A 23,236-nucleotide genomic window follows, 5' to 3' on the forward strand; every position below is an offset into this window, starting at 1 on the left:
ATGTTTCTCTGATGTTTCCCTGATGTTTCTCTGATGTTTCCCTGATGTTTCTCTGATGTTTCTCTGATGTTTCGCTGATGTTTCTCTGATGTTTCTCTGATGTTTCTCTGATGTTTCTCTGATGTTTCTCTGATGTTTCCCTGATGTTTCCCTGATGTTTCTCTGATGTTTCTCTGATGTTTCTCTGATGTTTCCCTGATGTTTCTCTGATGTTTCCCTGATGTTTCTCTGATGTTTCTCTGATGTTTCCCTGATGTTTCTCTGATGTTTCTCTGATGTTTCTCTGATGTTTCCCTGATGTTTCTCTGATGTTTCCCTGATGTTTCCCTGATGTTTCTCTGATGTTTCCCTGATGTTTCTCTGATGTTTCCCTGATGTTTCCCTGATGTTTCTCTGATGTTTCCCTGATGTTTCCCTGATGTTTCTCTGATGTTTCCCTGATGTTTCCCTGATGTTTCCCTGATGTTTCTCTGATGTTTCCCTGATGTTTCCCTGATGTTTCCCTGATGTTTCCCTGATGTTTCCCTGATGTTTCGTTTCCCTGATGTTTCCCTGATGTTTCCCTGATGTTTCCCTGATGTTTCTCTGATGTTTCCCTGATGTTTCCCTGATGTTTCCCTGATGTTTCCCTGATGTTTCCCTGATGTTTCCCTGATGTTTCTCTGATGTTTCCCTGATGTTTCGTTTCCCTGATGTTTCCCTGATGTTTCCCTGATGTTTCCCTGATGTTTCCCTGATGTTTCCCTGATGTTTCTCTGATGTTTCCCTGATGTTTCCCTGATGTTTCCCTGATGTTTCTCTGATGTTTCCCTGATGTTTCGTTTCCCTGATGTTTCCCTGATGTTTCCCTGATGTTTCCCTGATGTTTCTCTGATGTTTCCCTGATGTTTCGTTTCCCTGATGTTTCCCTGATGTTTCTCTGATGTTTCTCTGATGTTTCCCTGATGTTTCCCTGATGTTTCCCTGATGTTTCTCTGATGTTTCCCTGATGTTTCCCTGATGTTTCCCTGATGTTTCCCTGATGTTGTTTCCCTGATGTTTCCCTGATGTTTCCCTGATGTTTCCCTGATGTTTCCCTGATGTTTCCCTGATGTTTCTCTGATGTTTCTCTGATGTTTCTCTGATGTTTCTCTGATGTTTCTCTGATGTTTCCCTGATGTTTCCCTGATGTTTCCCTGATGTTTCTCTGATGTTTCCCTGATGTTTCTCTGATGTTTCCCTGATGTTTCCCTGATGTTTCTCTGATGTTTCCCTGATGTTTCCCTGATGTTTCCCTGATGTTTCTCTGATGTTTCCCTGATGTTTCCCTGATGTTTCCCTGATGTTTCCCTGATGTTTCCCTGATGTTTCCCTGATGTTTCCCTGATGTTTCTCTGATGTTTCCCTGATGTTTCCCTGATGTTTCCCTGATGTTTCCCTGATGTTTCTCTGATGTTTCCCTGATGTTTCCCTGATGTTTCCCTGATGTTTCCCTGATGTTTCCCTGATGTTTCCCTGATGTTTCCCTGATGTTTCTCTGATGTTTCCCTGATGTTTCCCTGATGTTTCCCTGATGTTTCCCTGATGTTTCTCTGATGTTTCCCTGATGTTTCCCTGATGTTTCTCTGATGTTTCCCTGATGTTTCCCTGATGTTTCCCTGATGTTTCCCTGATGTTTCTCTGATGTTTCTCTGATGTTTCCCTGATGTTTCCCTGATGTTTCCCTGATGTTTCCCTGATGTTTCCCTGATGTTTCCCTGATGTTTCTCTGATGTTTCCCTGATGTTTCCCTGATGTTTCTCTGATGTTTCTCTGATGTTTCCCTGATGTTTCCCTGATGTTTCTCTGATGTTTCTCTGATGTTTCCCTGATGTTTCCCTGATGTTTCCCTGATGTTTCTCTGATGTTTCCCTGATGTTTCCCTGATGTTTCGTTTCCCTGATGTTTCCCTGATGTTTCCCTGATGTTTCTCTGATGTTTCCCTGATGTTTCCCTGATGTTTCTCTGATGTTTCCCTGATGTTTCTCTGATGTTTCTCTGATGTTTCCCTGATGTTTCCCTGATGTTTCTCTGATGTTTCCCTGATGTTTCCCTGATGTTTCCCTGATGTTTCCCTGATGTTTCCCTGATGTTTCTCTGATGTTTCTCTGATGTTTCCCTGATGTTTCCCTGATGTTTCCCTGATGTTTCCCTGATGTTTCCCTGATGTTTCCCTGATGTTTCTCTGATGTTTCTCTGATGTTTCCCTGATGTTTCCCTGATGTTTCTCTGATGTTTCTCTGATGTTTCCCTGATGTTTCCCTGATGTTTCCCTGATGTTTCTCTGATGTTTCCCTGATGTTTCCCTGATGTTTCGTGTTTCCCTGATGTTTCCCTGATGTTTCTCTGATGTTTCTCTGATGTTTCCCTGATGTTTCGTTTCCCTGATGTTTCCCTGATGTTTCCCTGATGTTTCCCTGATGTTTCTCTGATGTTTCCCTGATGTTTCCCTGATGTTTCCCTGATGTTTCTCTGATGTTTCCCTGATGTTTCGTTTCCCTGATGTTTCCCTGATGTTTCTCTGATGTTTCCCTGATGTTTCTCTGATGTTTCCCTGATGTTTCCCTGATGTTTCTCTGATGTTTCCCTGATGTTTCTCTGATGTTTCTCTGATGTTTCCCTGATGTTTCCCTGATGTTTCCCTGATGTTTCCCTGATGTTTCCCTGATGTTTCTCTGATGTTTCTCTGATGTTTCCCTGATGTTTCCCTGATGTTTCCCTGATGTTTCCCTGATGTTTCTCTGATGTTTCTCTGATGTTTCTCTGATGTTTCCCTGATGTTTCCCTGATGTTTCTCTGATGTTTCTCTGATGTTTCCCTGATGTTTCTCTGATGTTTCCCTGATGTTTCCCTGATGTTTCCCTGATGTTTCCCTGATGTTTCCCTGATGTTTCCCTGATGTTTCCCTGATGTTTCGTTTCCCTGATGTTTCTCTGATGTTTCTCTGATGTTTCCCTGATGTTTCCCTGATGTTTCCCTGATGTTTCGTTTCCCTGATGTTTCCCTGATGTTTCTCTGATGTTTCCCTGATGTTTCTCTGATGTTTCCCTGATGTTTCTCTGATGTTTCTCTGATGTTTCCCTGATGTTTCCCTGATGTTTCCCTGATGTTTCGTTTCCCTGATGTTTCCCTGATGTTTCTCTGATGTTTCCCTGATGTTTCCCTGATGTTTCCCTGATGTTTCTCTGATGTTTCCCTGATGTTTCTCTGATGTTTCCCTGATGTTTCCCTGATGTTTCTCTGATGTTTCCCTGATGTTTCCCTGATGTTTCTCTGATGTTTCTCTGATGGTTCCCTGATGTTTCCCTGATGTTTCCCTGATGTTTCCCTGATGTTTCTCTGATGTTTCCCTGATGTTTCCCTGATGTTTCTCTGATGTTTCTCTGATGGTTCCCTGATGTTTCCCTGATGTTTCCCTGATATTTCCCTGATGTTTCTCTGATGGTTCCCTGATGTTTCTCTGATGTTTCTCTGATGTTTCCCTGATGTTTCTCTGATGTTTCCCTGATGTTTCCCTGATGTTTCCCTGATGTTTCCCTGATGTTTCCCTGATGTTTCCCTGATGTTTCCCTGATGTTTCTCTGATGTTTCTCTGATGTTTCCCTGATGTTTCTCTGATGTTTCTCTGATGTTTCCCTGATGTTTCTCTGATGTTTCTCTGATGTTTCTCTGATGTTTCCCTGATGTTTCCCTGATGTTTCCCTGATGTTTCTCTGATGGTTCCCTGATGTTTCTCTGATGTTTCCCTGATGTTTCGTTTCCCTGATGTTTCCCTGATGTTTCCCTGATGTTTCTCTGATGTTTCTCTGATGTTTCCCTGATGTTTCTCTGATGTTTCCCTGATGTTTCGTTTCCCTGATGTTTCTCTGATGTTTCCCTGATGTTTCTCTGATGTTTCTCTGATGTTTCCCTGATGTTTCCCTGATGTTTCCCTGATGTTTCTCTGATGTTTCTCTGATGTTTCCCTGATGTTTCCCTGATGTTTCCCTGATGTTTCTCTGATGTTTCCCTGATGTTTCCCTGATGTTTCCCTGATGTTTCGTTTCCCTGATGTTTCTCTGATGTTTCCCTGATGTTTCCCTGATGTTTCCCTGATGTTTCCCTGATGTTTCGTTTCCCTGATGTTTCTCTGATGTTTCCCTGATGTTTCCCTGATGTTTCCCCGATGTTTCCCTGATGTTTCCCTGATGTTTCTCTGATGTTTCCCTGATGTTTCCCTGATGTTTCGTTTCCCTGATGTTTCCCTGATGTTTCTCTGATGTTTCCCTGATGTTTCTCTGATGTTTCTCTGATGTTTCTCTGATGTTTCTCTGATGTTTCTCTGATGTTTCTCTGATGTTTCCCTGATGTTTCTCTGATGTTTCTCTGATGTTTCCCTGATGTTTCTCTGATGTTTCTCTGATGTTTCTCTGATGTTTCTCTGATGTTTCTCTGATGTTTCCCTGATGTTTCCCTGATGTTTCCCTGATGTTTCCCTGATGTTTCTCTGATGTTTCTCTGATGTTTCTCTGATGTTTCTCTGATGTTTCTCTGATGTTTCTCTGATGTTTCTCTGATGTTTCCCTGATGTTTCCCTGATGTTTCTCTGATGTTTCCCTGATGTTTCTCTGATGTTTCCCTGATGTTTCTCTGATGTTTCTCTGATGTTTCCCTGATGTTTCTCTGATGTTTCTCTGATGTTTCCCTGATGTTTCTCTGATGTTTCCCTGATGTTTCCCTGATGTTTCCCTGATGTTTCGTTTCCCTGATGTTTCTCTGATGTTTCCCCGATGTTTCCCTGATGTTTCCCTGATGTTTCCCTGATGTTTCGTTTCCCTGATGTTTCTCTGATGTTTCCCTGATGTTTCCCTGATGTTTCCCCGATGTTTCCCTGATGTTTCCCTGATGTTTCTCTGATGTTTCCCTGATGTTTCCCTGATGTTTCGTTTCCCTGATGTTTCCCTGATGTTTCTCTGATGTTTCCCTGATGTTTCTCTGATGTTTCTCTGATGTTTCTCTGATGTTTCTCTGATGTTTCTCTGATGTTTCTCTGATGTTTCCCTGATGTTTCTCTGATGTTTCTCTGATGTTTCCCTGATGTTTCCCTGATGTTTCGTTTCCCTGATGTTTCCCTGATGTTTCTCTGATGTTTCCCTGATGTTTCTCTGATGTTTCTCTGATGTTTCTCTGATGTTTCTCTGATGTTTCTCTGATGTTTCTCTGATGTTTCTCTGATGTTTCCCTGATGTTTCCCTGATGTTTCTCTGATGTTTCTCTGATGTTTCTCTGATGTTTCCCTGATGTTTCTCTGATGTTTCTCTGATGTTTCTCTGATGTTTCTCTGATGTTTCCCTGATGTTTCCCTGATGTTTCTCTGATGTTTCTCTGATGTTTCTCTGATGTTTCTCTGATGTTTCTCTGATGTTTCTCTGATGTTTCCCTGATGTTTCTCTGATGTTTCCCTGATGTTTCTCTGATGTTTCCCTGATGTTTCTCTGATGTTTCCCTGATGTTTCTCTGATGTTTCTCTGATGTTTCTCTGATGTTTCTCTGATGTTTCTCTGATGTTTCTCTGATGTTTCTCTGATGTTTCCCTGATGTTTCCCTGATGTTTCTCTGATGTTTCCGTGATGTTTCCCTGATGTTTCCCTGATGTTTCTCTGATGTTTCTCTGATGTTTCCCTGATGTTTCCCTGATGTTTCCCTGATGTTTCCCTGATGTTTCCCTGATGTTTCTCTGATGTTTCTCTGATGTTTCTCTGATGTTTCTCTGATGTTTCTCTGATGTTTCTCTGATGTTTCCCTGATGTTTCCCTGATGTTTCTCTGATGTTTCTCTGATGTTTCTCTGATGTTTCTCTGATGTTTCCCTGATGTTTCCCTGATGTTTCCCTGATGTTTCTCTGATGTTTCCCTGATGTTTCTCTGATGTTTCTCTGATGTTTCCCTGATGTTTCTCTGATGTTTCCCTGATGTTTCCCTGATGTTTCTCTGATGTTTCCCTGATGTTTCTCTGATGTTTCTCTGATGTTTCTCTGATGTTTCTCTGATGTTTCTCTGATGTTTCTCTGATGTTTCTCTGATGTTTCTCTGATGTTTCCCTGATGTTTCCCTGATGTTTCGTTTCCCTGATGTTTCTCTGATGTTTCCCTGATGTTTCCCTGATGTTTCCCTGATGTTTCCCTGATGTTTCCCTGATGTTTCCTGATGTTTCTCTGATGTTTCCCTGATGTTTCCCTGATGTTTCCCTGATGTTTCTCTGATGTTTCCCTGATGTTTCTCTGATGTTTCCCTGATGTTTCTCTGATGTTTCTCTGATGTTTCCCTGATGTTTCCCTGATGTTTCTCTGATGTTTCTCTGATGTTTCCCTGATGTTTCCCTGATGTTTCCCTGATATTTCCCTGATGTTTCTCTGATGTTTCTCTGATGTTTCCCTGATGTTTCCCTGATGTTTCCCTGATGTTTCTCTGATGTTTCCCTGATGTTTCCCTGATGTTTCCCTGATGTTTCCCTGATGTTTCTCTGATGTTTCCCTGATGTTTCTCTGATGTTTCTCTGATGTTTCTCTGATGTTTCCCTGATGTTTCCCTGATGTTTCCCTGATGTTTCTCTGATGTTTCCCTGATGTTTCCCTGATGTTTCCCTGATGTTTCTCTGATGTTTCCCTGATGTTTCCCTGATGTTTCTCTGATGTTTCCCTGATGTTTCTCTGATGTTTCCCTGATGTTTCCCTGATGTTTCTCTGATGTTTCTCTGATGTTTCCCTGATGTTTCTCTGATGTTTCTCTGATGTTTCCCTGATGTTTCTCTGATGTTTCCCTGATGTTTCCCTGATGTTTCTCTGATGTTTCCCTGATGTTTCTCTGATGTTTCCCTGATGTTTCCCTGATGTTTCCCTGATGTTTCTCTGATGTTTCTCTGATGTTTCCCCGATGTTTCCCTGATGTTTCCCTGATGTTTCTCTGATGTTTCTCTGATGTTTCCCTGATGTTTCCCTGATGTTTCCCTGATGTTTCCCTGATGTTTCCCTGATGTTTCTCTGATGTTTCCCTGATGTTTCCCTGATGTTTCCCCGATGTTTCCCCGATGTTTCCCTGATGTTTCCCTGATGTTTCTCTGATGTTTCTCTGATGTTTCCCTGATGTTTCCCTGATGTTTCCCTGATGTTTCTCTGATGTTTCCCTGATGTTTCTCTGATGTTTCTCTGATGTTTCTCTGATGTTTCTCTGATGTTTCTCTGATGTTTCTCTGATGTTTCCCTGATGTTTCTCTGATGTTTCTCTGATGTTTCCCTGATGTTTCCCTGATGTTTCGTTTCCCTGATGTTTCCCTGATGTTTCTCTGATGTTTCCCTGATGTTTCTCTGATGTTTCTCTGATGTTTCTCTGATGTTTCTCTGATGTTTCTCTGATGTTTCTCTGATGTTTCTCTGATGTTTCCCTGATGTTTCCCTGATGTTTCTCTGATGTTTCTCTGATGTTTCTCTGATGTTTCCCTGATGTTTCTCTGATGTTTCTCTGATGTTTCTCTGATGTTTCTCTGATGTTTCCCTGATGTTTCCCTGATGTTTCTCTGATGTTTCTCTGATGTTTCTCTGATGTTTCTCTGATGTTTCTCTGATGTTTCTCTGATGTTTCCCTGATGTTTCTCTGATGTTTCCCTGATGTTTCTCTGATGTTTCCCTGATGTTTCTCTGATGTTTCCCTGATGTTTCTCTGATGTTTCTCTGATGTTTCTCTGATGTTTCTCTGATGTTTCTCTGATGTTTCTCTGATGTTTCTCTGATGTTTCCCTGATGTTTCCCTGATGTTTCTCTGATGTTTCCGTGATGTTTCCCTGATGTTTCCCTGATGTTTCTCTGATGTTTCTCTGATGTTTCCCTGATGTTTCCCTGATGTTTCCCTGATGTTTCCCTGATGTTTCCCTGATGTTTCTCTGATGTTTCTCTGATGTTTCTCTGATGTTTCTCTGATGTTTCTCTGATGTTTCTCTGATGTTTCCCTGATGTTTCCCTGATGTTTCTCTGATGTTTCTCTGATGTTTCTCTGATGTTTCTCTGATGTTTCCCTGATGTTTCCCTGATGTTTCCCTGATGTTTCTCTGATGTTTCCCTGATGTTTCTCTGATGTTTCTCTGATGTTTCCCTGATGTTTCTCTGATGTTTCCCTGATGTTTCCCTGATGTTTCTCTGATGTTTCCCTGATGTTTCTCTGATGTTTCTCTGATGTTTCTCTGATGTTTCTCTGATGTTTCTCTGATGTTTCTCTGATGTTTCTCTGATGTTTCTCTGATGTTTCCCTGATGTTTCCCTGATGTTTCGTTTCCCTGATGTTTCTCTGATGTTTCCCTGATGTTTCCCTGATGTTTCCCTGATGTTTCCCTGATGTTTCCCTGATGTTTCCTGATGTTTCTCTGATGTTTCCCTGATGTTTCCCTGATGTTTCCCTGATGTTTCTCTGATGTTTCCCTGATGTTTCTCTGATGTTTCCCTGATGTTTCTCTGATGTTTCTCTGATGTTTCCCTGATGTTTCCCTGATGTTTCTCTGATGTTTCTCTGATGTTTCCCTGATGTTTCCCTGATGTTTCCCTGATATTTCCCTGATGTTTCTCTGATGTTTCTCTGATGTTTCCCTGATGTTTCCCTGATGTTTCCCTGATGTTTCTCTGATGTTTCCCTGATGTTTCCCTGATGTTTCCCTGATGTTTCCCTGATGTTTCTCTGATGTTTCCCTGATGTTTCTCTGATGTTTCTCTGATGTTTCTCTGATGTTTCCCTGATGTTTCCCTGATGTTTCCCTGATGTTTCTCTGATGTTTCCCTGATGTTTCCCTGATGTTTCCCTGATGTTTCTCTGATGTTTCCCTGATGTTTCCCTGATGTTTCTCTGATGTTTCCCTGATGTTTCTCTGATGTTTCCCTGATGTTTCCCTGATGTTTCTCTGATGTTTCTCTGATGTTTCCCTGATGTTTCTCTGATGTTTCTCTGATGTTTCCCTGATGTTTCTCTGATGTTTCCCTGATGTTTCCCTGATGTTTCTCTGATGTTTCCCTGATGTTTCTCTGATGTTTCCCTGATGTTTCCCTGATGTTTCCCTGATGTTTCCCTGATGTTTCTCTGATGTTTCCCCGATGTTTCCCTGATGTTTCCCTGATGTTTCTCTGATGTTTCTCTGATGTTTCCCTGATGTTTCCCTGATGTTTCCCTGATGTTTCCCTGATGTTTCCCTGATGTTTCTCTGATGTTTCCCTGATGTTTCCCTGATGTTTCCCCGATGTTTCCCCGATGTTTCCCTGATGTTTCCCTGATGTTTCTCTGATGTTTCTCTGATGTTTCCCTGATGTTTCCCTGATGTTTCTCTGATGTTTCCCTGATGTTTCCCTGATGTTTCTCTGATGTTTCTCTGATGTTTCCCTGATGTTTCCCTGATGTTTCTCTGATGTTTCCCTGATGTTTCTCTGATGTTTCTCTGATGTTTCCCTGATGTTTCCCTGATGTTTCTCTGATGTTTCTCTGATGTTTCTCTGATGTTTCTCTGATGTTTCTCTGATGTTTCCCTGATGTTTCCCTGATGTCTCACTGATGTTTCCCTGATGTTTCCCTGATGTTTCTCTGATGTTTCCCTGATGTTTCTCTGATGTTTCTCTGATGTTTCCCTGATGTTTCCCTGATGTCTCACTGATGTTTCCCTGATGTTTCTCTGATGTTTCCCTGATGTTTCTCTGATGTTTCTCTGATGTTTCCCTGATGTTTCACTGATGTTTCCCTGATGTTTCTCTGATGTTTCCCTGATGTTTCCCTGATGTTTCCCTGATGTTTCTCTGATGTTTCCCTGATGTTTCCCTGATGTTTCCCTGATGTTTCTCTGATGTTTCCCTGATGTTTCCCTGATGTTTCTCTGATGTTTCCCTGATGTTTCCCTGATGTTTCCCTGATGTTTCTCTGATGTTTCCCTGATGTTTCCCTGATGTTTCCCTGATGTTTCTCTGATGTTTCCCTGATGTTTCCCTGATGTTTCTCTGATGTTTCCCTGATGTTTCTCTGATGTTTCCCTGATGTTTCCCTGATGTTTCTCTGATGTTTCCCTGATGTTTCTCTGATGTTTCCCTGATGTTTCCCTGATGTTTCCCTGATGTTTCCCTGATGTTTCTCTGATGTTTCTCTGATGTTTCCCTGATGTTTCTCTGATGTTTCCCTGATGTTTCTCTGATGTTTCCCTGATGTTTCCCTGATGTTTCCCTGATGTTTCCCTAATGTTTCTCTGATGTTTCTCTGATGTTTCCCTGATGTTTTCCTGATGTTTCCCTGATGTTTCCCTGATGTTTCTCTGATGTTTCCCTGATGTTTCCCTGATGTTTCCCTGATGTTTTCCTGATGTTTCCCTGATGTTTCCCTGATGTTTCTCTGATGTTTCCCTGATGTTTTCCTGATGTTTCCCTGATGTTTCCCTGATGTTTCTCTGATGTTTCTCTGATGTTTCCCTGATGTTTCCCTGATGTTTCCCTGATGTTTCCCTGATGTTTCTGTGTGAGGCTCCTGGTTTCCGTTGTTGGTGTTTTGTGTGATCGGGTTGTGTCTCAGGGGCATCTCCATAAAACACAAAGGACTGAGCGCCTGAAAGGACTGAGCGCCTGAAAGGACCGGCCCGACCAGCTCTGAGTGGGTCACGGCGACACACTACACCAGGCCCCGCCCATCACCCAGGGACAGGCCCCGCCCATCACCCAGGGACAGGCCCCGCCCATCACAGGGACAGGCCCCGCCCATCACAGGGAGAGGGAGGGTTGTCTTGTGTCTTTGGATCTGGTTTAGTTTTTACAGGAAGATTCTGTAACTAAACGTTGACTTCCTGGTTGTGACTCCGCCCTCTCCGCAGCTGGGCGGGCTGACGCTGGTCGCCATGGGGATCTGGGTGTCGGTGGACGGAGGTTCGTTCCTGAGGATCTTGGGGCCGTTCTCGTCTCACGCCGCTCAGTTCGTGAACGTGGGCTTTTTCAGCATCGCCGTCGGCGCCGTCCTCGTCCTCATGGGGCTGCTGGGCGTCTGCAGCGCCCACTGCCAGAGCAAGTGTCTCCTCCTGCTGGTGAGAGACAGAACTGCACCTTTAATACATGTGTCCTCCTGCTGGTGAGAGAGAGAACTGCACCTTTAACACATGTGTCCTCCTGCTGGTGAGGGACAGAACTGCACCTTTAACACATGTGTCCTCCTGCTGGTGAGGGACAGAACTGCAGCTTTAACACATGTGTCCTCCTGCTGGTGAGAGCTGGAACTGTACCTTTTATATATGTGTCCTCCTGCTGGTGAGAGCTGGAACTGTACCTTTAATATATGTGTCCTCCTGCTGGTGAGAGACAGAACTGCACCTTTAACACATGTGTCCTCCTGCTGGTGAGAGACAGAACTGCACCTTTAACACATGTGTCCTCCTGCTGGTGAGAGACAGAACTGCACCTTTAACACATGTGTCCTCCTGCTGGTGAGGGACAGAACTGCACCTTTAACACATGTGTCCTCCTGCTGGTGAGAGACAGAACTGCAGCTTTAACACATGTGTCCTCCTGCTGGTGAGAGACAGAACTGCAGCTTTAACACATGTGTCCTCCTGCTGGTGAGGGACAGAACTGCAGCTTTAACACATGTGTCCTCCTGCTGGTGAGAGACAGAACTGTGACAAAAATGCAACAAAAATGTGACAAAAATGCAACAAAAATGTGACAAAAATGCAACAAAAATGTGACAAAGATTCAATAAAAATGTGACAAAAATGTGACAAAAATGTGACAAAAATGTAACGAAAATGTGACAAAAATTCAACAAAAATGCGACAAAAATGTGACAAAAATGTGACAAAAATTTAACGAAAATGTGACCAAAATGTGACAAAAATTCAACAAAATTGTGACAAAAATTCAACAAAAATTCAACAAAAATTCAACAAAAATGTGACAAAAACTCAACAAAAATGTGACAAAAATGTGACAAAACTGCAGCTTTAACACATGTGTCCTCCTGCTGGTGAGAGACAGAACTGCAGCTTTAACACATGTGTCCTCCTGCTGGTGAGAGACAGAACTGCAGCTTTAACACATGTGTCCTCCTGCTGGTGAGGGACAGAACTGTGACAAAAATGTGACGAAAATTCAACAAAAATGTGACAAAAACTCAACAAAAATGTGACAAAAATGTGACAAAAATGCGACAAAAATGTGACAAAAATTAAACAAAAATTTGACAAAAATTCAAAAAAAATGTGACAAAAACTCAAAAAAAATGTGACAAAAACTCAACAAAAATGCAACAAAAATGTGACAAAAATGTGACAAAAACTCAACAAAAATGTAACAAAAATGTGACAAAAATTCAACAAAAATTCAACAAAAATTCAACAAAAATTCAACAAAAATTCAACAAAAACTCAACAAAAATGTGACAAAAACTCAACAAAAATGTGACAAAAATGTGACAAAACTGCAGCTTTAACACATGTGTCCTCCTGCTGGTGAGGGACAGAACTGCAGCTTTAACACATGTGTCCTCCTGCTGGTGAGGGACAGAACTGCACCTTTAACACATGTGTCCTCCTGCTGGTGAGGGACAGAACTGCAGCTTTAACACATGTGTCCTCCTGCTGGTGAGAGACAGAACTGCAGCTTTAACACATGTGTCCTCCTGCTGGTGAGGGACAGAACTGCAGCTTTAACACATGTGTCCTCCTGCTGGTGAGGGACAGAACTGCAGCTTTAACACATGTGTCCTCCTGCTGGTGAGAGACAGAACTGCAGCTTTAACACATGTGTCCTCCTGCTGGTGAGAGACAGAACTGCAGCTTTAACACATGTGTCCTCCTGCTGGTGAGAGACAGAACTGCAGCTTTAACACATGTGTCCTCCTGCTGGTGAGAGACAGAACTGCAGCTTTAACACATGTGTCCTCCTGCTGGTGAGGGACAGAACTGCACCTTTAACACATGTGTCCTCCTGCTGGTGAGAGACAGAACTGTCCTTTAACACATGTGTCCTCCTGCTGGTGAGAGACAGAACTGCAGCTTTAACACATGTGTCCTCCTGCTGGTGAGAGACAGAACTGTCCTTTAACACATGTGTCCTCCTGCTGGTGAGAGACAGAACTGCAGCTTTAACACATGTGTCCTCCTGCTGGTGAGAGACAGAACTGCAGCTTTAACACATGTGTCCTCCTGCTGGTGAGGGACAGAACTGCAGCTTTAACACATGTGTCCTCCTGCTGGTGAGAGACAGAACTGCAGCTTTAACACATGTGTCCTCCTGCTGGTGAGAGACAGAACTGCAGCTTTAACACATGTGTCCTCCTGCTGGTGAGGGACAGAACTGCACCTTTAACACATGTGTCCTCCTGCTGGTGAGAGACAGAACTGTCCTTTAACACATGTGTCCTCCTGCTGGTGAGGGACAGAACTGCAGCTTTAACACATGTGTCCTCCTGCTGGTGAGGGACAGAACTGCACCTTTAACACATGTGTCCTCCTGCTGGTGAGAGACAGAACTGCAGCTTTAACACATGTGTCCTCCTGCTGGTGAGGGACAGAACTGCACCTTTAACACATGTGTCCTCCTGCTGGTGAGAGACAGAACTGCACCTTTAACACATGTGTCCTCCTGCTGGTGAGGGACAGAACTGTCCTTTTACACATGTGTCCTCCTGCTGGTGAGGGACAGAACTGCACCTTTAACACATGTGTCCTCCTGCTGGTGAGAGACAGAACTGCACCTTTAACACATGTGTCCTCCTGCTGGTGAGGGACAGAACTGTCCTTTTACACATGTGTCCTCCTGCTGGTGAGGGACAGAACTGCACCTTTAACACATGTGTCTTCCTGCTGGTGAGAGACAGAACTGCACCTTTAACACATGTGTCCTCCTGCTGGTGAGGGACAGAACTGCAGTTTTAACACATGTGTCCTTCTGCTGGTGAGGGACAGAACTGCAGCTTTAACACATGTGTCGTCCTGCTGGTGAGGGACAGAACTGCAGCTTTAACACATGTGTCCTCCTGCTGGTGAGGGACAGAACTGCACCTTTAACACATGTGTCCTCCTGCTGGTGAGAGACAGAACTGCAGCTTTAACACATGTCTCCTCCTGCTGGTGAGAGACAGAACTGCACCTTTAACACATGTGTCCTCCTGCTGGTGAGGGACAGAACTGCACCTTTAACACATGTGTCCTCCTGCTGGTGAGAGACAGAACTGTACCTTTAACACATGTGTCCTCCTGCTGGTGAGAGACAGAACTGCAGCTTTAACACATGTGTCCTCCTGCTGGTGAGGGACAGAACTGCAGCTTTAACACATGTGTCCTCCTGCTGGTGAGGGACAGAACTGCAGCTTTAACACATGTGTCCTCCTGCTGGTGAGAGACAGAACTGCACCTTTAACACATGTGTCCTCCTGCTGGTGAGAGACAGAACTGCAGCTTTAACACATGTGTCCTCCTGCTGGTGAGGGACAGAACTGCACCTTTAACACATGTGTCCTCCTGCTGGTGAGGGACAGAACTGCAGCTTTAACACATGTGTCCTCCTGCTGGTGAGGGACAGAACTGTCCTTTAACACATGTGTCCTCCTGCTGGTGAGGGACAGAACTGCAGCTTTAACACATGTGTCCTCCTGCTGGTGAGAGACAGAACTGCACCTTTAACACATGTGTCCTCCTGCTGGTGAGGGACAGAACTGCACCTTTAACACATGTGTCCTCCTGCTGGTGTGAGACAGAACTGCACCTTTAACACATGTGTCCTCCTGCTGGTGAGGGACAGAACTGCAGCTTTAACACATGTGTCCTCCTGCTGGTGAGAGACAGAACTGCACCTTTAACACATGTGTCCTCCTGCTGGTGTGAGACAGAACTGCACCTTTAACACATGTGTCCTCCTGCTGGTGAGGGACAGAACTGCAGCTTTAACACATGTGTCCTCCTGCTGGTGTGAGACAGAACTGCAGCTTTAACACATGTGTCCTCCTGCTGGTGAGAGACAGAACTGCAGCTTTAACACATGTGTCCTCCTGCTGGTGAGAGACAGAACTGCAGCTTTAACACATGTGTCCTCCTGCTGGTGAGAGACAGAACTGCACCTTTAACACATGTGTCCTCCTGCTGGTGAGGGACAGAACTGCACCTTTAACACATGTGTCCTCCTGCTGGTGAGGGACAGAACTGCACCTTTAACACATGTGTCCTCCTGCTGGTGAGAGACAGAACTGCACCTTTAACACATGTGTCCTCCTGCTGGTGAGAGACAGAACTGCAGCTTTAACACATGTGTCCTCCTGCTGGTGAGAGACAGAACTGCAGCTTTAACACATGTGTCCTCCTGCTGGTGAGGGACAGAACTGCAGCTTTAACACATGTGTCCTCCTGCTGGTGAGGGACAGAACTGCACCTTTAACACATGTGTCCTCCTGCTGGTGAGGGACAGAACTGCACCTTTAACACATGTGTCCTCCTGCTGGTGAGAGACAGAACTGCAGCTTTAACACATGTGTCCTCCTGCTGGTGAGGGATAGAACTGCAGCTTTAGTACATGTGTCCTCCTGCTGGTGAGGGACAGAACTGCAGCTTTAACACATGTGTCCTCCTGCTGGTGAGGGACAGAACTGCAGCTTTAACACATGTGTCCTCCTGCTGGTGAGAGACAGAACTGCAGCTTTAACACATGTGTCCTCCTGCTGGTGAGAGACAGAACTGCAGCTTTAACACATGTGTCCTCCTGCTGGTGAGACACAGAACTGCAGCTTTAACACATGTGTCCTCCTGCTGGTGAGGGACAGAACTGCAGCTTTAACACATGTGTCCTCCTGCTGGTGAGAGACAGAACTGCAGCTTTAACACATGTGTCCTCCTGCTGGTGAGGGACAGAACTGCAGCTTTAACACATGTGTCCTCCTGCTGGTGAGGGACAGAACTGCAGCTTTAACACATGTGTCCTCCTGCTGGTGAGGGACAGAACTGCACCTTTAACACATGTGTCCTCCTGCTGGTGAGAGACAGAACTGCAGCTTTAACACATGTGTCCTCCTGCTGGTGAGAGACAGAACTGCAGCTTTAACACATGTGTCCTCCTGCTGGTGAGGGACAGAACTGCAGCTTTAACACATGTGTCCTCCTGCTGGTGAGAGACAGAACTGCAGCTTTAACACAGTCTGTCCTGCTTCATCTCGTCCTCAGTTCTTCTGCGTCGTCCTCATCATCTTCATCGCTGAGGTCGCGGCCGCCGTGGTGGCTCTGGCTTATTCCTCCTTCGTGAGTCGTTTATAACACGTTTATTAAAGCAGGATTAGATCATGTGACGTTTACAGATGTTTAACAGATGTTTAACAAACACTTCATAAAAACACACTTTTATCTCACTCACATGAAACAGAACTAGCTTCTTTTTCTTGAGTAAATTAGAATTTTAAAAATCATTTATATTTCTTCAATGCCAGAAGACTGAGAGATAGAAACACAATATTTTATTATTTTTTACAAAGTCAGAAGTTCACACTGGTGAAGAAGCTGAACCTGGTCAGAGTTTGTCTTTATCCAGAAACAAGTCCTGACCCGACATGAAGAAGCTCTGACTCCAGAACAAACACCAGGAGAAAGACTTTAGTTCTAGTTGTGTACGGAGCCCCGGAAGTGACATTAGACAAAAAAATATATATATTTAAAAAATGATATGTTTATTTTTTGGGAAGAAATATCAAAACATTGAAAAACAATTTTTACATCACAAATTATCTCGGGGAACCAGATAATTAACGCGGGGTAAAAATAATTAAAAAAATATATATATTTAAAAAAAAAAAAAAAATATGAAGAAAAAAATAAAAAATAAACTTTTTTTTTTTTCAAAGCATTTTTTACCCCGACATAATTATCACGTTCCCCCGAGATAATTTGTGGTGTATTTTTTATTTCTCTTCAAGAAAAAAATTGATCTATATATATTTTTTCCATTTTTTTGCCGGGAACGAGATAATTTGTGGTGTAAAAAAAAATTTTTTTTTATGTTTTTAGATTTTTTAAAAAACAAAAATTGTTGTACCCCGAGATCATTTGTGGCGTAAAAAACCCGGTTCTGACCCGGTTCTAACTTGGTTCTGACCCGGTTCCTCCTCAGGCCGAGGGGATCCTCCGAGCCTGGGCGACTCCTGCTCTGAAGAACGACTTCGGATCCGACCCCATCGTCACCAAGATCTGGAACACCACCATGACGGAGGTATAGAGCGCCCCCTGCAGTACAGATGTGTGTGTCTGTCCAGATGTTTGTGTGTTCCAGATGTGCTGATGTTTGAGTCTGTTCCAGATGTGCTGATGTTTGAGTCTGTTCCAGATGTGCTGATGTTTGTGTGTTCCAGATGTGCTGATGTTTGAGTCTGTTCCAGATGTGCTGATGTTTGTGTGTTCCAGATGTGCTGATGTTTGTGTGTGTTCCAGATGTGCTGATGTTTGTGTGTGTTCCAGATGTGCTGATGTTTGAGTCTGTTCCAGATGTGCTGATGTTTGTGTGTTCCAGATGTGCTGATGTTTGAGTCTGTTCCAGATGTGCTGATGTTTGAGTCTGTTCCAGATGTCGTGCTGCGGCTTCACCAACTACACCGACTTCGTGGGGTCAAAGTTCGAGGACGTGTCTCAGGGCCACTTCCCCCCGAGCTGCTGCTGGACCCACAGCGCCCCCTGCAGCCTGGAGGAGGCGGAGCGCAGCAAAGTAAAGGTGAGAGACCACGCCCCCTGGAGGAGGCGGAGCAAAGCAAAGTAAAGGTGAGAGACCACGCCCCCTGGAGGAGGCGGAGCGAAGAGCAGGTGAGAGACTCCGCCCCCTGCAGCCTGGAGGAGGCGGAGCGAAGAGCAGGTGAGAGACTCCGCCCCCTGCAGCCTGGAGGAGGCGGAGCGAAGCAAAGTGCAGGTGGGAGACCACACCCCCTGGAGGAGGCGGAGCTAAGTGCAGGTGAGAGACCACGCCCCCTGGAGGAGGCGGAGCAAAGCAAAGTAAAGGTGAGAGACCACGCCCCCTGGAGGAGGCGGAGCAAAGCAAAGTAAAGGTGAGAGACCACGCCCCCTGGAGGAGGCGGAGCGAAGAGCAGGTGAGAGACTCCGCCCCCTGCAGCCTGGAGGAGGCGGAGCGAAGAGCAGGTGAGAGACTCCGCCCCCTGCAGCCTGGAGGAGGCGGAGCGAAGCAAAGTGCAGGTGGGAGACCACACCCCCTGGAGGAGGCGGAGCTAAGTGCAGGTGAGAGACCACGCCCCCTGGAGGAGGCGGAGCAAAGCAAAGTAAAGGTGAGAGACCACGCCCCCTGGAGGAGGCGGAGCAAAGCAAAGTAAAGGTGAGAGACCACGCCCCCTGGAGGAGGCGGAGCGAAGAGCAGGTGAGAGACTCCGCCCCCTGCAGCCTGGAGGAGGCGGAGCGAAGCAAAGTGCAGGTGAGAGACCACGCCCCCTGGAGGAGGCGGAGCAAAGCAAAGTAAAGGTGAGAGACTCCGCCCCCTGGAGGAGGCGGAGCTAAGTGCAGGTGAGAGACTCCGCCCCCTGGAGGAGGCGGAGCTAAGTGCAGGTGAGAGACGCCGCCCCCTGGAGGAGGCGGAGCAAAGTGCAGGTGAGAGACTCCGCCCCCTGGAGGAGGCGGAGCAAAGTGCAGGTGAGAGACTCCGCCCCCTGGAGGAGGCGGAGCAAAGCAAAGTAAACATGAGAGACTCCGCCCCCTGGAGGAGGCGCAGCTCCACTAACCCTCGTTCTTCTGTGTCAGGGCTGTTTGAAGCAGATCCTGGAGGTCCTGAAGGAACACGCCAACATCGTGGGAGGAGTCGCTGCCGGAGTCGCCGCCCTGGAGGTCAGTGTGAAGTAAAAGTACAAGACAGTATGAAGTAAAGGTACAAGACAGTATGAAGTAAAGGTACAAGACAGTATGAAGTAAAGGTACAAGACAGTGTGAAGTAAAGGTACAAGACAGTATGAAGTAAAGGTACAAGACAGTATGAAGTAAAGGTACAAGACAGTGTGAAGTAAAGGTACAAGACAGTGTGAAGTAAAGGTACAAGACAGTATGAAGTAAAGGTACAAGACAGTATGAAGTAAAGGTACAAGACAGTATGAAGTAAAGGTACAAGACAGTATGAAGTAAAGGTACAAGACAGTGTGAAGTAAAGGTACAAGACAGTGTGAAGTAAAGGTACAAGACAGTATGAAGTAAAGGTACAAGACAGTATGAAGTAAAGGTACAAGACAGTGTGAAGTAAAGGTACAAGACAGTATGAAGTAAAGGTACAAGACAGTGTGAAGTAAAGGTACAAGACAGTGTGAAGTAAAGGTACAAGACAGTATGAAGTAAAGGTACAAGACAGTGTGAAGTAAAGGTACAAGACAGTATGAAGTAAAGGTACAAGACAGTGTGAAGTAAAGGTACAAGACAGTATGAAGTAAAGGTACAAGACAGTGTGAAGTAAAGGTACAAGACAGTGTGAAGTAAAGGTACAAGACAGTATGAAGTAAAGGTACAAGACAGTATGAAGTAAAGGTACAAGACAGTGTGAAGTAAAGGTACAAGACAGTATGAAGTAAAGGTACAAGACAGTGTGAAGTAAAGGTACAAGACAGTGTGAAGTAAAGGTACAAGACAGTATGAAGTAAAGGTACAAGACAGTATGAAGTAAAGGTACAAGACAGTATGAAGTAAAGGTACAAGACAGTATGAAGTAAAGGTACAAGACAGTATGAAGTAAAGGTACAAGACAGTATGAAGTAAAGGTACAAGACAGTGTGAAGTAAAGGTACAAGACAGTATGAAGTAAAGGTACAAGACAGTATGAAGTAAAAGTACAAGACAGTATGAAGTAAAGGTACAAGACAGTATGAAGTAAAGGTACAAGACAGTATGAAGTAAAGGTACAAGACAGTATGAAGTAAAGGTACAAGACAGTATGAAGTAAAGGTACAAGACAGTATGAAGTAAAGGTACAAGACAGTGTGAAGTAAAGGTACAAGACAGTGTGAAGTAAAGGTACAAGACAGTATGAAGTAAAGGTACAAGACAGTATGAAGTAAAGGTACAAGACAGTATGAAGTAAAGGTACAAGACAGTATGAAGTAAAGGTACAAGACAGTATGAAGTAAAGGTACAAGACAGTATGAAGTAAAGGTACAAGACAGTGTGAAGTAAAGGTACAAGACAGTATGAAGTAAAAGTACAAGACAGTATGAAGTAAAAGTACAAGACAGTATGAAGTAAAGGTACAAGACAGTATGAAGTAAAAGTACAAGACAGTATGAAGTAAAGGTACAAGACAGTATGAAGTAAAGGTACAAGACAGTATGAAGTAAAGGTACAAGACAGTATGAAGTAAAGGTACAAGACAGTATGAAGTAAAGGTACAAGACAGTATGAAGTAAAGGTACAAGACAGTATGAAGTAAAGGTACAAGACAGTGTGAAGTAAAGGTACAAGACAGTATGAAGTAAAGGTACAAGACAGTATGAAGTAAAAGTACAAGACAGTATGAAGTAAAGGTACAAGACAGTATGAAGTAAAGGTACAAGACAGTATGAAGTAAAGGTACAAGACAGTATGAAGTAAAAGTACAAGACAGTGTGAAGTAAAGGTACAAGACAGTATGAAGTAAAGGTACAAGACAGTATGAAGTAAAGGTACAAGACAGTATGAAGTAAAGGTACAAGACAGTATGAAGTAAAGGTACAAGACAGTGTGAAGTAAAGGTACAAGACAGTATGAAGTAAAGGTACAAGACAGTATGAAGTAAAGGTACAAGACAGTATGAAGTAAAAGTACAAGACAGTGTGAAGTAAAGGTACAAGACAGTATGAAGTAAAGGTACAAGACAGTATGAAGTAAAGGTACAAGACAGTGTGAAGTAAAGGTACAAGACAGTATGAAGTAAAAGTACAAGACAGTATGAAGTAAAAGTACAAGACAGTGTGAAGTAAAGGTACAAGACAGTATGAAGTAAAGGTACAAGACAGTATGAAGTAAAGGTACAAGACAGTATGAAGTAAAGGTACAAGACAGTATGAAGTAAAGGTACAAGACAGTATGAAGTAAAAGTACAAGACAGTGTGAAGTAAAGGTACAAGACAGTATGAAGTAAAGGTACAAGACAGTATGAAGTAAAGGTACAAGACAGTATGAAGTAAAGGTACAAGACAGTATGAAGTAAAGGTACAAGACAGTATGAAGTAAAGGTACAAGACAGTGTGAAGTAAAGGTACAAGACAGTATGAAGTAAAGGTACAAGACAGTATGAAGTAAAGGTACAAGACAGTATGAAGTAAAGGTACAAGACAGTATGAAGTAAAGGTACAAGACAGTATGAAGTAAAGGTACAAGACAGTATGAAGTAAAGGTACAAGACAGTGTGAAGTAAAGGTACAAGACAGTATGAAGTAAAGGTACAAGACAGTATGAAGTAAAGGTACAAGACAGTATGAAGTAAAGGTACAAGACAGTGTGAAGTAAAGGTACAAGACAGTATGAAGTAAAGGTACAAGACAGTATGAAGTAAAGGTACAAGACAGTATGAAGTAAAGGTACAAGACAGTATGAAGTAAAGGTACAAGACAGTATGAAGTAAAGGTACAAGACAGTGTGAAGTAAAGGTACAAGACAGTATGAAGTAAAGGTACAAGACAGTGTGAAGTAAAGGTACAAGACAGTATGAAGTAAAGGTACAAGACAGTATGAAGTAAAGGTACAAGACAGTATGAAGTAAAGGTACAAGACAGTATGAAGTAAAGGTACAAGACAGTATGAAGTAAAAGTACAAGACAGTGTGAAGTAAAGGTACAAGACAGTATGAAGTAAAGGTACAAGACAGTATGAAGTAAAGGTACAAGACAGTATGAAGTAAAGGTACAAGACAGTGTGAAGTAAAGGTACAAGACAGTATGAAGTAAAAGTACAAGACAGTATGAAGTAAAGGTACAAGACAGTATGAAGTAAAAGTACAAGACAGTATGAAGTAAAAGTACAAGACAGTATGAAGTAAAGGTACAAGACAGTATGAAGTAAAAGTACAAGACAGTATGAAGTAAAAGTACAAGACAGTATGAAGTAAAAGTACAAAGACAGTATGAAGTAAAGGTACAAAGACAGTATGAAGTAAAAGTACAAGACAGTATGAAGTAAAAGTACAAGACAGTATGAAGTAAAAGTACAAGACAGTATGAAGTAAAAGTACAAAGACAGTATGAAGTAAAGGTACAAAGACAGTATGAAGTAAAAGTACAGTGGTTAAGAAGACGTTGCTGAAGTCTCTCTGTGTTTGTCCTTCAGATCGGGGCGATGGTCGTCTCCATGTACCTGTACTGTCACCTGGACCAGAAGATCAGCTGAAAGGTCCCGGGACGAACGCCCGAAAGGCCTTTAACACCGAGGGTTGTTTAGTTTGTGTAGGTTTAATGTTCAGAATGTTTAAATTGAGTAGAAGCACCTTTAGTGGAACTCTCTGCTGTGAGCGTCAGCACAGAGATGTGAGGGAGATGGTTCTGCTGCTGCGGTGGAAACATCTCGTCAAAGTCTGATTTTACTACGTCTTTAATAAACTCTGTGGAACTCCCTCACTCCGGCTGCTTCTTCATTCTTTAACAGACACAAACATTACTACAGGAAAAGATCATTCCTTTATACTTTCTAACCCCTTAACTCCCGCCTGAACCGAGCACTTTATCTCCAGTTTGGCTTTACCCCAGTCCAAACAAAACTGAGACGAAAACAATGATGGAAATGTGACAAAAAAGTGACAAAAAATGTGACAAAAAATGACAAAAATGTGACAAAAAATGACAAAAAATGTGACAAAAATGAGTTAAATACCCAACAAAAAAATGATGGAAAAAATCTGACGACGTGAGGAAAAGGTCCTCTCGGTTCAGGCGGGAGTTCAGAGGTTCAGCGTCTTTGAGTGTCCAAAAAAGCGCTTTACAAGTTTGAAGTATTATTATTATTATTATATATTATATATTATATATTATCTAACTCTGAAGTTTCCACGTTTTCTCTGCTGAAAGTTCACACCAGGATCAGCTGAAGGTCATAAACAAACGCTCTCCAACATTTACATCCAGGAAACCTCAGACACACAAGCTCCAAACCCTCAGCCTTTACCACGGCCTGACCTTCAGGAGGACCTACAGGAGGGCTCAGATCTGACTCAGAGGAACACTGACCTACAGGAGGAGGGAGGGGCATCTGACTCAGAGGAACACTGACCTAC

At 43.5% G+C, this 23,236-nt stretch overlaps 2 protein-coding genes across 2 annotated transcripts in view; both read left to right on the forward strand.

The window, feature by feature from the left end:
• tspan1 (tetraspanin 1) overlaps nucleotides 1-22,364 on the forward strand; it is a 46,089-nt gene extending 23,725 nt beyond the window's left edge. Inside the window, exons 3-8 of the mRNA XM_079557722.1 lie at nucleotides 10,873-11,079; nucleotides 16,201-16,275; nucleotides 17,138-17,236; nucleotides 17,588-17,731; nucleotides 18,760-18,843; nucleotides 22,297-22,364. Of these exons, the coding sequence (XP_079413848.1) occupies nucleotides 10,873-11,079; nucleotides 16,201-16,275; nucleotides 17,138-17,236; nucleotides 17,588-17,731; nucleotides 18,760-18,843; nucleotides 22,297-22,356 (669 nt within the window). The 3' untranslated portion in view covers nucleotides 22,357-22,364. The remainder of the gene's footprint in view (nucleotides 1-10,872; nucleotides 11,080-16,200; nucleotides 16,276-17,137; nucleotides 17,237-17,587; nucleotides 17,732-18,759; nucleotides 18,844-22,296) is intronic.
• LOC306964897 (NACHT, LRR and PYD domains-containing protein 14-like) overlaps nucleotides 1-23,236 on the forward strand; it is a 318,924-nt gene that overhangs the window by 259,663 nt on the left and 36,025 nt on the right. The gene's annotated exons all lie outside the window — the stretch shown is intronic.

This window comes from Gobius niger (assembly GCF_951799975.1).
Source record: "Gobius niger genome assembly, chromosome: 6".
In the NCBI taxonomy this organism is placed as follows: domain Eukaryota; kingdom Metazoa; phylum Chordata; class Actinopteri; order Gobiiformes; family Gobiidae; genus Gobius; species Gobius niger.